This window comes from Dipteris shenzhenensis, chromosome 17 (assembly GCF_047967505.1).
Source record: "Dipteris shenzhenensis isolate YYH24624 ecotype China chromosome 17, Dip_SZ_1.0, whole genome shotgun sequence".
Classification (NCBI taxonomy): Eukaryota; Viridiplantae; Streptophyta; class Polypodiopsida; order Gleicheniales; family Dipteridaceae; genus Dipteris; species Dipteris shenzhenensis.
The window spans coordinates 39,280,172-39,296,452 of NC_141612.1; the positions used below are offsets into that span (position 1 = coordinate 39,280,172).

Here is a 16,281-nt window from a genome sequence, read left to right on the forward strand (position 1 = left end):
ACAGCTCAAACAACCTCTTCATGAGGTAAACTTTATTAGAGGCAGTTTTCTTCTCATAAGTGGCACATAGTTTCTTCCACAAATCTTCCGTAGTCTGCTCATTTACTACTGTGAAATAAACTGACTCTGCAAGATGAAGTCTAATAGTAGACTTTGCTAATGCATCCAACTCATTCCAATCATCCCCAGACATATTTGCAAGCTTAGCTTCCCTGCCAAGGGTTTAATCAGCTTCTTTTGAATAAGCACATCCCTTATTTGCTCTTTCCACAAAGAAAAGTTTGTCCCATCAAACTTTTTAATGCTGAAAAACTCCTTTTTAGACATGGAAGAGGATGCCATAATGCAAATAAAGCAAAATCCCAAATGCTAGTGCCTGTAAGAGAGAATCACACCACATACCAGGTGCACCCAAATGTGTATGCCACAATAGACTAAAATATCACCAAGACTCAAAGCTCAAAGCATCAAAAGATGCATCTGACTCATGTGCATATACTATGCATCCATATGAGCAAATCTGGCTGAAAAGAAAATGCCAACTGCAATGGCAATCCAAAATGCCAATAAGTGCCAAATGGCTTAAGCATAAACACTGTCCATGGGCATATGCATCAATAATATCTCATCCAAGAGACCATAGCACTATCAGTGCATCACCTGCAATGTTTCAAAGCTGTCCCTCAGCATAAAATAGCATCCATGTGCAAAGCGTCCATAAAAAATAGCATCCCACAAGGCAATTTGGGCCTATCAGCGCATCCAACAAGGACCGCAATGCATCCAAATGGCCTATAAATCATCCATTGCAACCCAATGCATACCACGAATGAGCGCACACTGCTCAAACTGCAACCAGAGTGATCTGCATAAGGTATGCTCAAGAAATCATAGTCCCACAGTAATGAGCGCTACTGAAAATATAATCTGAGATGCTTCAAAACATGGGCGCCATTGCATAATCGGACTCAGCAAGAAAATCTGCAAATATCTCTCTTCTGCTAGAACTCCAAAATCCCAACCGATCAGTGAGAAATGGGAGTCAATACTTATCCATTGCCATGTGGCATAAATCTAAGGTTTCAAAACCTTAGTATGAAAAATGCATAACAGAGAGACGAAATCGAATACACAGAGATTTATAACTCTGAAAATCCTCCACCGAATCACGCAAGAACTGACAGGTAGGGGTTTTTGGGCATCCGGAACGCAATGGGACAGACGGTTTTAGAAACCATGGTCTCAATCACTGGGTCCAACACACGGACTGAAAAACGTTTTTGGAAACAGAGCTATCTGTAAACTCCACCGGAGTGCGAATGATGAGCAACATAGAAGTTTTAGGACCTCCTGAGTCCACCGGCGGAACTGACAGATCTGTAAATGGTTGCTCCAAACTTGAGTTCCAACACCCGAGCAAAAAACGCAGGAACTGACACAGTGAGTCAGAAATCCACTGAAATGATCCCAGATTCAAGAATGAAGGTGTTTCCAAGCTCCTGAAGTAATGTGGACACCAAAAGCAAGCAATAGTTGCCTCTACAAGTCAATACGGAGTCTCTGTCATCGAACGGAACAGGAAAAAGCTCAAAAAACGACTTTTTCTTTGAAAGCTCTTAACAGGCTCTCAAAACCACTTCGCAAAGCCAAAGTGACTTTTCCAAATGTTCCTCCAAGGTCTCTACACACTCGGATGCAAGTAAAGTCGCCCACAAAGCTTCCCACAGAGCTTCTCCTTCCTCCCACAGTGCTGCTGAGCTTCTAAGCATTCATGCACACTCAGCTAGATCATCCGGGCTCTGATACCAGTTGAGAGTGCTCTCAACGGAAGCAAGAACGGAAGAAGGAGAGAGAGACAGAGACAGAGAGCCACACAAGTTTGGTGGGTGCAGAACCACCCTAATCTTCTTTTTCATTCATTTATATATGTGTTTGAGTATTATACATAACCGGGGTTAAGGCACAGTGACCTTTAACCCCCACAAGAATGTGTAGCTGCAGGTGGCAAAATTGAAGCAGTCAAAAGGTGAGACAGCGTGTCGATATGTGGATCGAGCGGTGAAAATCCAAATGAGTATCTTGTGGCCTTCAAGCACCATTGTGTTTCTCTGAACTTTCTTACTGAAGATAGATGGCTGTTGGTTCTTCCCACATTTCTAGAGGGTTTGGCTCAAGTGTGGTATGAGAAGCAGGCTGACGACATTCACCAATGCTGGCCAAGATTAACAGCAGTGATGATTGAGTATTTTGGCAAAGAATAGGAGCCAGAGAATGTGTAGCTGCAGGTGGCAAAATTGAAGCAGTCAAAAGGTGAGACAGCTTGTCAATATGTGGATCGAGCGACCGTGCTCCTAGACTGTTTAATTGCCACGCAAGAGGACAATGCCGGATTTTGAGCTGGAATGACTCAGCATGTGATGGGCTACCTTATAGCAGGAGCAAGTGACGAATTTGGCCTCAAGCTTAAATGGGAGAATCCAAAAACTATGGTACTAGCACATGAGATTGCTCAAAAGTTTGATAAAGTTCAGTCTGACCCCGCTTCAAAGAAGACGATTGTCCCTCCGGAACCCCCTCAATTCTTGCAACAACAACCTGGGGGGTCTAACTCAGGGGCATACCCCCACCCCTCATCAGGGATGTATCCACTGCCTCCACCTCAAATGTATGGTCCTCCCTTAGATGCTTACCCTCAACAAGGAGTATATCCTCAACCTCTGCCTGAAAGATTTCCCCAGCCTTGCCCATGAGCCCCCCTCCTTCCTACTCCCCCAGCCCCTTCTACTAAAGTACCCGGAGTCAATGACCTAGCCAAGGCCCTGAATGATCTTCGGCTTGAGATGGTGGACATTAGAAATCAAGCCAATCACCCTCCAAGGGAACGTGCCAATGTTGTGTGCTACCATCACTATCAATGTGTTGACCACCACTGTCAATTTCTATGTAGTGGACATCGAAGATACAGGTATGAGTTACCCAACCATACTCGGGAGACCATGGTTGAGAAAGAGTGATGCAGTCAGCTATTGAAAGACAGGACACATGTCTTTTGGTGCTTCTAAGGAGAAGATCCCGGTGCAACGAGGTGCCACTGAACCAGAAGAAGAAGAGGAGCAAGACAGTGATACTCTCTCATCCTTAATGTCTGAATCAATGGAAGAATCAGACGGGGGGGAGGAGTTCTCAGAGGAGGAAGTTTACATGATGGGGGTGTCTTCGACCCCGCCACCTACAGAAAAGGTAACAGCTAGTCCTCAATAGCTTGAATCTATGCTTTCCCTAGACCTCACTCCAAGTGAGAAAGATGAGTTCCTAGAAATGTTCAAAGATTTCCTTGACCTCTTTGCAACTAGCTACCACCACCTTCGCCATGTGACTACCATAGAGCACAAGATAGAGCTGAAGCCTGATGCGAAGCCTGTGGCTCAGAAGTATCGGAGATTAGGGCCCCTACAGATCGATGCTTTGCACTCAGAGTTGCAAAAACTTGTAGAAGCTGGGTTTATTGTTCCAGTTCACAATACTGAATAGGTTTCACCAATGATAGTCACCCCAAAGAAAAACAACAAGTGGCGGGTCTACATCGACGATAAGAAACTCAATGCAGCTACCAAGAGGGACCATCATCCTCTTCCCTTTCAAGACCTCATTCTTGAGAAGGTAAGTGGTCATGAGATGCATACTTTCTGTGATGGTTACTTCGGGTTTTATCAAATCAGAATTGTTGAGGAGGATGTGCTTCAAACCACATTTGCCACACCTTGGGGGACATTTGCATTCAAAGTAATGCCATTTGGCCTCACCAATGCTCCTGCTACCTTTCAAAGATTTATGCAGATGGTGTTTGCTCCTTATTTGGGGGTTTTCTTGGAGGTGCTTTTAGATGATTTCTGTATATTCTCGGCACGTAAGGAGCACATCATGAAGGTTAGGTTGGCCTTCCAAAGGGTCAATGATATGAATGGCAGCCTCAACCCTGATAAATGCACCATTGGAGCCACTCAAGGGAGGTTACTGAGACATATTGTCTCATCTGAGGGCGTCAAGCTTGACCCCGAGAAGGTAGAAGCTATCCTCAAGCTCTCCTTGCCAACAACCAAACGTCAGGTATGCTCATTTGTAAATCTAGCAGGATACTATTGCCGCTTCATTGATCAATATGCTGCTTTGACGCAACCCATGACTATGCTATTAAAAGATGGAGTTGATTTCTCTTGGGATGAGGATTGTGATCATGGGTTTGTACAAATGAAGAGTGCTCGGGCTTCAAAACCCATGAATCTATGCAATCTTGATTGGTCAAAGACTTTCTATATTAATCTTGGGTTTGGTGAGCACACTCTGGCGGGTATTCTTCTCCAGCAAGGGGAGGATCCATTCATGTATCCCATTCGATTTGCTTCTTGACAATTACTTGAAACTGAACGACGCTACTCTGAGGATGACAAGCATGCTTTGTCTTTGGTGTTCTGCATTAAGAAATTTAAGCATTATGTTGCTGGAAAGTCCTTCATTATGATCTGTAGCAATGGTCTTGCAAAGCAGGTTCTTCAATCACCAAATCCCATGGGCCGATTGGCCAAATGGTTGGCAGTTTTACAAGAATATGATTTTTCTTTCAAAATTGTAAAAGGGGGTTGTTCCAACTTGAAGAATGCTTTGATTGATTTAGAGGAGTGCCTCGATGTAACCCTTGTAGCAGCCATAGAAGTTGGGGATCCATGGTATGGTGGAATCTACAAGTTTCTGGCTGCTTTCTCCTTTCCTCCAGAAAGTACTAGCTATGAGAGAAAGAAAATCCGTAGAGATAGCAGGCGCTACACTCTCTTTGATGGGGTGTTATACCGTTAAGGCCTAGATGGGGTACTAAGATGGGCCATTGATGCAAATGAAGTACCTAAGGTATTGAAGCATTATCATGATGGATTTTGTGGAGGCCACTATGCTGGTGACTATACAGCTAAGAAGATTTTACATTCTGGGTACTACTGGCCAACCTTGTTCAAGGATGTCACTATGTATTGCAAAACTTGTGAACCATGCCAATTCTTTGGTAGGAATGCGTCCTGGGCAACATCACCCAGTGATGTCCATCCATCAGTTTCAAAAGTGGGGAATAGACTTTGTTGGGCCCCTACCCATGACTGCCCACAAAAGCATCGAAGAGACTAGCCTGGTAACCCAAAAATCTCCATGCTCTGGCAAAGTGTGCCCCCCTCAAGGGTCTCGAGAAGGATCAACTCTGGGCTCTCAACCACCAATCTGATCCTAGGGACTCCATCATTTGCTAGAACTGAGGTGGCCGACTTTGGCGGGACTCGAGCACTAGGCCAAATGCCCAACTAATGGAAGAGAGGATGGCTCGATATTCCTTAGGGAGCCCTGGGAAGCGAGGGTGTAATCGAAAAATGTGGAACACGGTGTGTCGTATCCATGTCCTCCACTATGAACCCATGATACCAAGGAAAGAGGTAAACAAGATGCGGGCCAAGGAGGATGGGGCTCTGCTCCACAAGTGTTAGGGGAGCTCATCTGGATGAGGAAAACGCCTCTTCCATAGATGGTGACCTCCTGGATGCGGTCTCCCTCTAATGCCAAGCTCACCTGGATCCACTCTCACACCCATGTAGGCATGAGGCCCACAAGCGCCTTGTCCTGGAGGGACTGAACTGCCTGATGTACCTATTGCTTGTCAGCTGGGGAAAGAAGAAACTTAAAGGCTGTGGGATTCGAGGATGCTGCCATAGAGCCCCTTTGGCCAGCGCCACCAAGATCCTCTTCCTTCTAACAAACACGAGTACTCCTATTGCTGGTGAAGAAAGGAGGGAAAAAAGGGGAGGGGGTGGGGTGAAGGGAAAGGACAATGCGGGAGGGTGGAGGCTAAAAGGGCGAAAGAAAGGGAGAAGCAGAGAGGGGGGGGATGAAGAATCAGCGGGGGGAGGGAGGGGTTAGGAAGAAGGCAGAAGGGAGGTGGAGGGGGATGGAAGCCCGAGGGGGCAGAGAGAAGGCTGGAGGGGGTTAAAAAAGGGGGGGAGGCGGGGAAGAAGGGTGAAGGGGTGCGAGGGCAGTGAAGAGAAGGCAGGAAGGGAAGGAGGAGGCGAGTGGGAGGGGAAGCGGAGGGCATAAGGGGAGGCACAAGCGGAAGGGGAGTTGCAGGGGGAAGGGAAGGCATCAAGAGGGAGGGTGGAGAGGCAACGGGGCCAAGTGGTGGCCTAGGCAGAGGCAGAGCAGCAGCCTAGGTGGAGGGGAGGCGAGGCAACAAGGAGGTAGAGGGGAGGTTGAGCGGCGATGGTGATGGCGGGCAACGGGAGCAGCCAGGTCCGAGAGTGCGAGAGCTCTGGCACCTCAGTCTTCTAGGATTCTTCATGTCCAATTCACATGACAATCTCTTCTTAGTTGCTATAATTTTTGCATCAAGACTCCTTGTGATGATTAAATCATCCACATATATGATCACAACCACCATTTTTTCTCCCTCTTACTTCACATATAGTGAGCTACCAGCTTTATATTGCTTGAAGTGCATCATTTAGCAAGGGTTCACTCATTCTCTTGCACCAAGATCTTGGATCTTGCTTCAGCCCAAACAAGGCTTTTCTTAACTTGCACACATGTATAGGGTATTTGGGATGTATGTACCCCTCAGGCTGATACATATAACTTCCTCATGAATTGTACCATTTAAGAAAGCATTTTTAACATCCATCTGATATAGCTTCCACCCATGCATGCTTGCCAAAGCAATTATGGTCTGTATGGTGGTCATCTTTGCTACCAAGCATCATAGTCCAACCCATATGTTTGGGCATACCCTTTTGCCACTAACCTTGCCTTGTATCTCTCCACTCTTCCATCCAATTTACACTTCACTTTAATGAACCCATTTGCAGCCAATAGCTTTCTTTCCTTTTGGGAGTTTGACAAGTTTCCAAGTGTTGTTCTTATCCAAGGCATCCATTTCTTGATCCATGGCATCCCTACAATCTAGATTTTTAATAGCCTCTTCAAAACTTGAAAGCTCAACATGTTGCATTTTGCTAACCATGTATGCATAGTGAATCCTCATATATCCATTGTAAGTCAATCGATCCATGAAGTGTCTCACCCTTTCCAATCTTCTTAAGTCAATCTATCCACAGGGGATCTTATTCACGGCTGTGTACTTGCTATTTGCTTTCTATCATTGCTTTCTATCATGTGGTGGCACATACTTTGAGGCATGCTTTGTCTCTTGAGACTTAACAAGCTGTAAGTCTCTCCCCTCATCACTACTTGATTCCTTGACACTTTCTTCTACTTCAACTTTTTGCTTGCTTTGTCCACATGCTTGCTCCCCCTTAATCTACCACTCCATGGGCTCACACTATCAAAACTTTCCTCACATTGTGATGGTCTCGACATTACTTGTTGAGGGTCCAGCTTGCTGTAATTCCATCTTTTCACCCTTTGGCATATGCTCATCCTCTACAACAATTGGTTTGGGCTGATACCACGATTCATGCTCACTAAACTTCACATCCTGGCTCTCATATACTTGTTGTCTAGTGATGGGATCATAGCATTTTTATCCCTTTCTCTCAGCCCTAGGCTCCAACTTCTTCCTTATCTCATTTGGCACATGCACATACCAAACGCAGCCAAACACCTCCAAATAAGCCAAGGTTGGCTTGTATCCATAAAGCTTTTCAAAAGGTATCAACCCATGTATGGCATCTGTGGGTGTTCTATTCACGATATACATAGCAGTATGCACTGCCTTAGCGCCCAAAAACTCAATGGCATATTCATTTCATCTATCATGGCTCTAGCCATGTCACCAATCACCCTTTTCTTCTTGTTCACAAACAATGGAATTTTGTTGGGGAGTATATCTATATGTGACCCATCTCTTAATGCCTTGGCCATACGTAAACACATAGAGTGGACTAAGCTTCTACCTCATGGGCCACTCTTTGATCTAAATAAATGCCACACAAACAGTGGTACATGCAATTTCCCACAACCATTGAGCTTCATTATAACCATTTAAAACTTTGTAGTGATGAAATTGACATTATATTGCACATAAAGCACCAAAATTTTAGTAGCGTAAGTTTTCAAGATGGCTTAATCATGTTTAGTTAAGATGAAATTTTCAACAAGTAAGTTCAATGGATGTTATTGACACCCTTGGAGTGGATTTTCACTCTTTTTAGCATGTACCTTTAAAAGTATATTTTTAAATAACCTAGACATCGATGTGTCCATCAAAAAAACCATCATGTGTAAATTATAGCATCATCATAATCATCAAAAAGTACATCCAAAAAGCTTCAAGAAATCGTTTTTAATAGAATTTTGATGCTTGGGTCTTATTTTTAGAAACTTTATGATGCTAATTTCGATGTTAATATAGATGTTATTGTTCATGAGTTTTTAAACTAAGTGATGCAATGTGTCATGGCACCATTGATTTGCATGTTGCCTAAAGCTCCACTTTCTTTCATAAACTCTCTCTTATGACCTCTCTGTCCCCTCAATCTCTCTTCCTTTCCCTATCATCCTCTTTGATCCTACTTTTCTGCATCATTTCGCCTCCTTGACTGGTCCTTTACTTCAAATATGGAGAGGCCAATAAGTTGAAATAGCTATGGGCCTTGAATGTCAGAGAGGGAAAGAGGGGTAGGAAGAAATTTTGATGATATTTTGCAAAATCTTGGAAGGAAAGGGAAGGGGTTTTAAATCCATAATGATGTGGCTTTTTACAAAGGTCCTCAGTATAGCATTGCCATCAAATAAAAATTGATATCCTTCTTCTCTTCTCTTGATTCGGACCATTTTGGATGAAAATTTACTCCAAAAACAATTTGCTTTTGTCTAACATGTGGCATTAGCACCTCATAGACTTTCTTGGCTTTGTAAAGCTTTCTCTAAGCTAATCTGTAAAGTAGTGTCATTCCATGCAAGTCCAAACCCATAGCTATTCTCAGTAGGTGACCAAGCACATTGAATGTAGCCTCGAAGTTTCTTCCTAGAAGTAGATTCATGATCATCAACTTCTTGGTCACTTCAGCCTGCTCTAACACTAGTGAAACATCATCTTGCAAAGAGGGCTATGTGCAAGTCTATGATCTAGCTTGTTTGTCACTTCAGCCTGCTTTGATACTAGTGAAACATCAACTTGCAAATAAAAAATTAGCTTGCAAAGAGGGCTATGTGCAAGTCTACCACCCAACCACGGATCTCCTCCTTGAGATCCCTATCATCCCGTGTGTGCCTTTGCGTGAGATCTCCCGTGACCTCCTTCCCAAAATGGACCTCTGACTCTAGAATCCTCCCCCATGCCTAATGCCTACCATGTGGAATCCTCATAGTGTGACATGTGTCCTTGAATGGACCCTTCCCTGATGCCCCTCAAAGGCCTTTGATTTGCACCCTAATAATGCCTAGGCCAAGGAATTTCCTCTAGACCCTAGCCTTTATTCCAACTTTGCAAGCATTGTTTAGCCCTCTTGTTTCTCGCTTCACCATAATCGAACCCCAAGGCTCCACGATTATGGTTGATGTAACACAATCCCCGAGGTTGATTTCATTTGTGTTTTAGTATACTTTTCCTTTTGTTTTCTCATTGTTATAATTTGAATCTTTAGCTTTATTTTGCATTTTCACAAAGGCTTTGTACCAAAAACCAATTTCTTTGTCGTGAGTGAGAAAGTCCATTTTCTATAGTTTAGTTAAGTTTCTACAATGGAAAGGCAAAAAAAATTAAATACTGATTTTGCATGGTTGATTTAATTTTTATTTCTTAATCATAAAGTTTGGTAATTTTAATTGAAGGTTATGTCATATAAGCCTTGTGTCATTGCCTTGCTTTCCAATGAGCGTGGTTTGACCAAAAGTACCCCCTCAAATGTTGACATTAGAATTTCCATAGCTATGATAATCATAGCCCTTAAATCCTTTATACCTACTCTCGGTCTACATAGCACATTTTTTACAATTGCATAATATATTGGGTGTTGGAGTACATATATGAGATCAAACTTGCATTAATAGTTGTGGGTTCTAGTAGTAGCATTGGAATGTCTTCCATGATTGTAACCTGTTGCTTAATAAATGATTGAGATCGAGGCACCTCCTCTTTTGATCTCTTCCATTAAATCTTTATTTGATCAAGGGTGTAGATCATCTGTTAATGGCATCCCTTAGATTTACACCTTGATCTAATGGGTAGGAGTGTTCTACCACAAATTTGAATGTATCCCTTGCATTGAAGATTAAACCAATGGATAGTAGAAAAGATCATGGGTCTAAACTATGGGTTAGAAGTAGGTACCACCTCTACATGGCTGTGTCCCACAAAAAGGGACTCTCATTTGGTCCACATGGAGTCCCTCTCCTAAAATAAGGGTTACGAATCACTCATAAAGGGCCCTTTGTAACCCCACATCTTCCCTTATGTACAATGTTCCCTAACACGAGCTCCAACCTCCAACCTTTTCTCCCCTCCCTTTCATTCTCTTGTATGTCTCTCTCCCTCTCCCAAGTGGCTGCCCCTCCCCTTGAAATGTCTCATTTTGCTACATGGCTCTTCTCCTTGAGAACCTTTGGATTCCCTGCCCACAAAAGGACTGTGAACCATAGTTCATGCTTTAGCCAATCCACTGGTTCCTTATAAATTGTTAATGTTGCATCTATAGGTTAGAGCTGACTTTGAGATGTTCTACTTCCTCACAATAAACTTTCTTTCATTCCTTCCTAAGTTCACATGATCCCCAAAGTCAACATACTTGGTAACTTCCATGTCAAGTTTCATGGTCCTTGATGTCATTTGGCGTTGTGGTATCTTTGTGGTCTCTCACGTGATTGGATCTCATACTACCATTCTTATCATCAATCCTTCTTGTGACACTCAATTGGTAGATCCTAACATTTGAATTTAATAAATAATCAAGTTATTGTAGCGCGCTTAATTTGTTATTTGCTTAGGTGTGCATACCTGCTTTCTGTGAAACATACGTGCATGCCATTATGAGATTTAACTGCTTAGGATCTCACTTGTTTCCATGGATGTGCACACTGCAGTTGTGCCACTATCGGATAAACCAAAGTCATGAGTGCATTCATGTCATTAATGGATCGCACCACCACTATACACACTCTCTGCAATACATGAGTCTACACTGGCCATGGAATCATAGTAGAAGTGGTGGATAAAAATTAAATACCTATTTACATGTTGCAAATAATAATGAGCAATATCAGGTCACATGAAAAGGGAGCCAGCATAAACATGCCACAATGGTCAAGATTATGTACAAAAGTCATATGTTCTTCTATTGCATGATCTTCATCTCGTCAGCACTGGGCCAAATATTTGCTGACCTAATAGAAATTTGAGAGATACAGAGCTGTAATGCTCGCCGTTTATTAGCCAGGCATGGCCAACTGGAAAGATCAAATACCAGTCACATTTTAATAGGGGGAAAAACTCCAAGATAGCTTGCTTAAATGTGATTGATACCCTTTACACTCCCAAATTATTCTCTGTTTGATTTTTTCCACTGTGAGCACACACCAAGATTTTCTCCCTTTGGACCAACAAGCTTTCACCATGACTGTACTGGATGGGCTATAAAGTTTAAACACATCTGCTTCAGTTTCAATTCTCATTCTCCTTCTTATTGTTTAAGTCATAAAAATCAATCGTTTCATACTTTTGTGATATAAGCTCAGCTTGGACTTTCCGTGCTATATCAGTGGCACTACCAACAAGAATGAGCACTGAAGTTCCTGCAAACCCTCGAAAGGCTGTCAAGTGTGTGGCACCTTCAACTATAGATGGTGCAGCTGCCATAATCCCAAGAAAAACAGAGCCTAATACAGAAATTCGACTCAGTACCTGCATCCAAGAGAAGATTCATATGAGTCAGTTCTTGCTGTTTTTAGTAGTCGTGTCACGTTCTCTATGCACAAAATAAATGCCACAAACTGAAATAATGAGGTAGGAGTCCTTCCTTTGTTGTCGATATCATTGATTGAGAAAACTAATAATTTACCCATCCCCCAGGAATTCACACAAAGAGGCCCTCAAAAAATTAACGTGAGGCTTGAGACAACAGAGACCGAATTTGCAAATCGGAAAGAGCCTTAAAATACATGTGGTTTTGTTAACCAAAGTGTAGACATGGGTGACAATCATGGGATCAATCCTGTCCTAACTGCGCAACTGAATAAGTTCTAGACACCTGTAGAGCGAGCCTAACAACCTTTTCCCTTTGTTAAAAAGTTTCTTTTTTATGGACTCTGTGTGTGTGTGTTCAGACAGTTGGAAGTCCTTCATGACTGCTTCTAGTTTCGAGTAGTAGCTGTTCCACTTTGGACAGCTATGAATTTACATTTTCTTGAATGAAATATCTCCCTTACCAAAAAAATGTGTGTGTGTGTGTGTGTGTGTGCGTGTATCTATAATGCATACATACATATCTTTCTTTGATTGTCTGCAGACTCATTGCGTAGACTACAATGTATACTTGTCATATACTGAGATCTTCTGCTGATGTAATGTTGAGCTCCTCGTTGAGGTGGAAGCTTCTGTGTAATATAAAGCAGAAAAACTTTCACCAAAAAAAGAGTGTATGTAAGTATAATACATACATACATATGTATACACACGGGGTTTGTGTATGTGTGTGTGTGTGTGTGTGTGTATATACTGGGGGTGTGTGTTTATAGTGTATGTGTGTGTGTGTGTGTGTGTGTAGTGTGTAGGTCCGTGCCAGGCTTCCGTACAGGCCCACGCCCTGCCCGTACAACTGTACGGACGCCGTACAGACAGCCCGCTTCCTCCCTGTGCAGCCCCGGCCGTGTCTGCTAGTCCTTCGATCTTCACCCCACTGTATATCCGTACTCTCCGTCCTTTTCCGTACAGCCTGATTCGCCGTTTTGCGTCAGCAGCCCCGTCCATCTCTGCTTTCCGTACAGCCTCTGCGCATCCTGTCACCTTTCCGTACGACTCAACCCCCCTCGTAGATTCTCTTCTGTACACCCGTACGGTTTGTACATTCCGTACAGTCCGTACAGTGTGTACTTCCACCCTATACCTCGTCCGTACAGTTCTGCTCCGCTTCTGCAATTTCATCAATCCCGCCCTGCTTCCCTCCATGGAAGACCAGTTCAAAAGTTACTCTCGCAAGGAATCGACCCGGGACTCCAAAAGACAGCAAGTTGATTTCTCTACTGCAGATTCCGTAGACACTCACTATGTTTTTGACATGCTTAAAGATGAATTTCATCACAGCCGGAAGGAATGGGCCAAACCTCCCCCGGCCATCAAATATAAGTTGAAGCTGCCTTCATTGGTTGCTCCTCTTCGAAAGTTCTCTCAACAAGCAGTTATCATTTTCTTCCCAGGAAAGTTATCTTCAGCAAATGATGTGGCCCAGTGGGTTCAGGCATTGTTGGGAGGCTGCTTTGTTGAAGGAGTATACTTTGCTTCCAGAGGTTTTTATGAAGTGCATTTTTTAGATGCCTCATATCGTCAGTAGATATTGGAGATGTCGCCTCTATTCTATGGCAGACAAATGGTGCATGTCATGCCATGGTCGCCAAACAAGGATTACCACAGCCTCATTCGACATCACTGCCCCGTATGGGTTGAGGTGGATTTTCCAGACTATATGAGGGCTGAGTTACCAAGTTTGGCAGCTACTTTGGGGCAAGTTGTATGCCCACCCCGTCCTTCGGGTAATCGCAATCGCTTTTGCGTTCTTTGGGATACAGATCACCCAACCCCTCCTTCCATTGCGGTAGAAGTGGAGGATGTTCCCCTCGGTGAAAAATATTTTGATTTGAAATGGGGAGTTTTTGCAGGTGCTTGTTTCACATGCCATAAGTTTGGCCACTTAGCCTCACAGTGTCCTGCAGTCCTGCATCAGCTCCCACCTACAGCTATTGCTCCAGGAAATACTCCCCCCCCAACTTATGGCCCGGGGCCTAAGGCTATGCCTACCAAACTGGGTGATGTGGCATCTAAATCTGTCCCTTCCAAAGAAAATGTGGTTCAGGTTTCAGACAAGCAAAAGGATAAGGGGAAGGGCAAAATTTCAGAATCTCATGCCTCTCCCCAGGGTGCTTGGCAGCAACCCAAAAAGGTATTCGCTCTCAAACCACGTCCGTTACAATCTCGCCATTGGGATGCTTCAACTTCTACCCCTGGTCAGACCTCTACCCCCGCTGATAGCCTCACTTCTCAACTGTGGGTTGATGTGTTAAAAAGGGGCATCCTTGTATGTGACAATGATAAGGATCATAGAGCTAATGATCCAGGAGGCCAGGTTGATGTTGATGTCATGGCTGAGGCCTGACAGCTTATACTTTACTCTGCTTTTTGGTTTGACTGTACATATCTTCTATGTCTACTTCAATTACTTGCATTACATACAATGTTCAGGGTCTTTGCGATGTCAATAAGTGGAGATTTTTCTGGCATTATGTACATAGAATGCACCCCGATGTGATCTCTTTACAGGAACACAACCAACACTTCTTGGCTGGCCAGCAAGGCCACTATGCTGGTTATGATATCTTTTATGCTGGTACAATGTACTTTTCGGGGGTCTGCATGCTGGTAAAACATGATATGCAGCCCACGGTTGCTTACAATGACCCTCAGGGTCGATGGATGGTGATCAGGTGCATCTGGCAAGCTGATCTCTATGAAATACTATCTGTTTATGCCTCACAAACTCCTGCGACTAGAGCTCAAATGTGGGCCTCCCTCAAACAATATCCATGGCTGTCCAATGCTTTTTTGTGTGGAGACTTTAACAACTCGCCTGCCACTCAAGACAATACCACTCATCGTTCTCACATGATCCCCACTGAGCTTCGACATTGGGAAGATATGCTCTCATCCCTGCATGCAGAAGATCTATGGCTCTCAATAAGGGACAGAGATATGGGTTATACATATCATCACAATGCCTTTACTCATTACTGGGCTCGACTTGACAGAGGGTATTTGCTGCATGCTCAGCAGTATGCTGATTTTACATGTACACTATGGGTTGATCATTCCCTCTTGCTATCTGATCATTTTCCAGTATGCTTGACATTGTCTATAGCACGTCTGACAGATGATATGCCTTTTTTTGGTCGTCGCCTGCTCCATGTTAATAGTGCTTATTTGCTTCATCAACAATTTCAGAACATGGTGAGAGTGGCTGTCCGTCCCCTCCTCTTACATGCTCAGGAGGATATGGATTTTGCTTGGATCAGTCTTGCTCATCGCTTGCAAGCTGTTATTCAAGATTATGGACGGAGTTACATGGAAAACCTCAAGCTCAAGCTGAAATGGGCTCAATCTCACAAGCAGCAAATGGATGCAATCAGTTCTCATAGGCAGCTTACCTCTTCTAAACAAGATTCTTGTGCTTATGCGGTTCATATCATCCACCAAAATGATCTTCGCAAATTAAGAAGTGGCAAATCCGAGATCGCATGAAACCCCTTTTGGATAAGGGCTGCTCCTCGAAAGCCTTTTTTAAAAGTCTACATGCTAATAGGCGAAAGGAGGATATTTGCAAGATCAAGAAAGATGATGGCACCTGGACCACTTCCAAATCAGAATTGGAATCGCAATGTTCTAGTCATTTCCAACATCTCCTTTCTCTTCAGCCTCATCATTTGATGCAAGTGAATGCAGCTAGGTCTCAATTTCTTATGCATGTCCAGCCCATATTGTCTTGGGAACAGGCTCATGCATTGGAGCAGCCTTTTATGCTTAGTGAACTGGATGATGCTTTGAGTCATCTACGCAAAAGCAGCTCTCCTGGTTGGGATGGATTGACTGTCGAATTTTTCCGTGCATTTTGGGGTGATCTCAAGAACACTCTTCTTCTAATGATCAATCATGCTTGGGCAGAACAATCTCTTTCTCCATCCTGGAAACATGGCCTAGTCAAATTGATTCCCAAAAAAAGGTTGTGTGAGACGATGGCTGATTGGCGGCCTATATCTCTCATGCCTGTTATTTACAAACTCGTTGCTAAAATGATTGTCCTCAGAGTTCGCTTCTTTTTGCAAGCAGGACTTCATCCTAGGCAGTATGGGTTTGTCCCCAGAAGGCAGATCACTGACAATATCTCCAATGCTTTGCTTGCGATTGAGTATGCCAAATATTCTAAACAAGATGTTCTCATTCTGCAAGTAGACATTGTGAAAGCATTTGATACTGTCCATTGGGATTTTATTTCTCAGACTATGCATAAATTGGAATTTGACCCTCGGCTCGTCCATATC

General features: G+C 43.5%; 1 protein-coding gene across 1 annotated transcript in view; it reads right to left on the bottom strand.

The window, feature by feature from the left end:
- Window positions 1-11,490: 11,490 nt before the first annotated feature.
- SCY1 (SECY homolog 1) overlaps window positions 11,491-16,281 on the bottom strand; it is a 60,816-nt gene continuing 56,025 nt past the window's right edge. Inside the window, exon 8 of the mRNA XM_087388892.1 lies at window positions 11,491-11,881. Within this exon, the coding sequence (XP_087245018.1) occupies window positions 11,642-11,881 (240 nt within the window). The 3' untranslated portion in view covers window positions 11,491-11,641. The remainder of the gene's footprint in view (window positions 11,882-16,281) is intronic.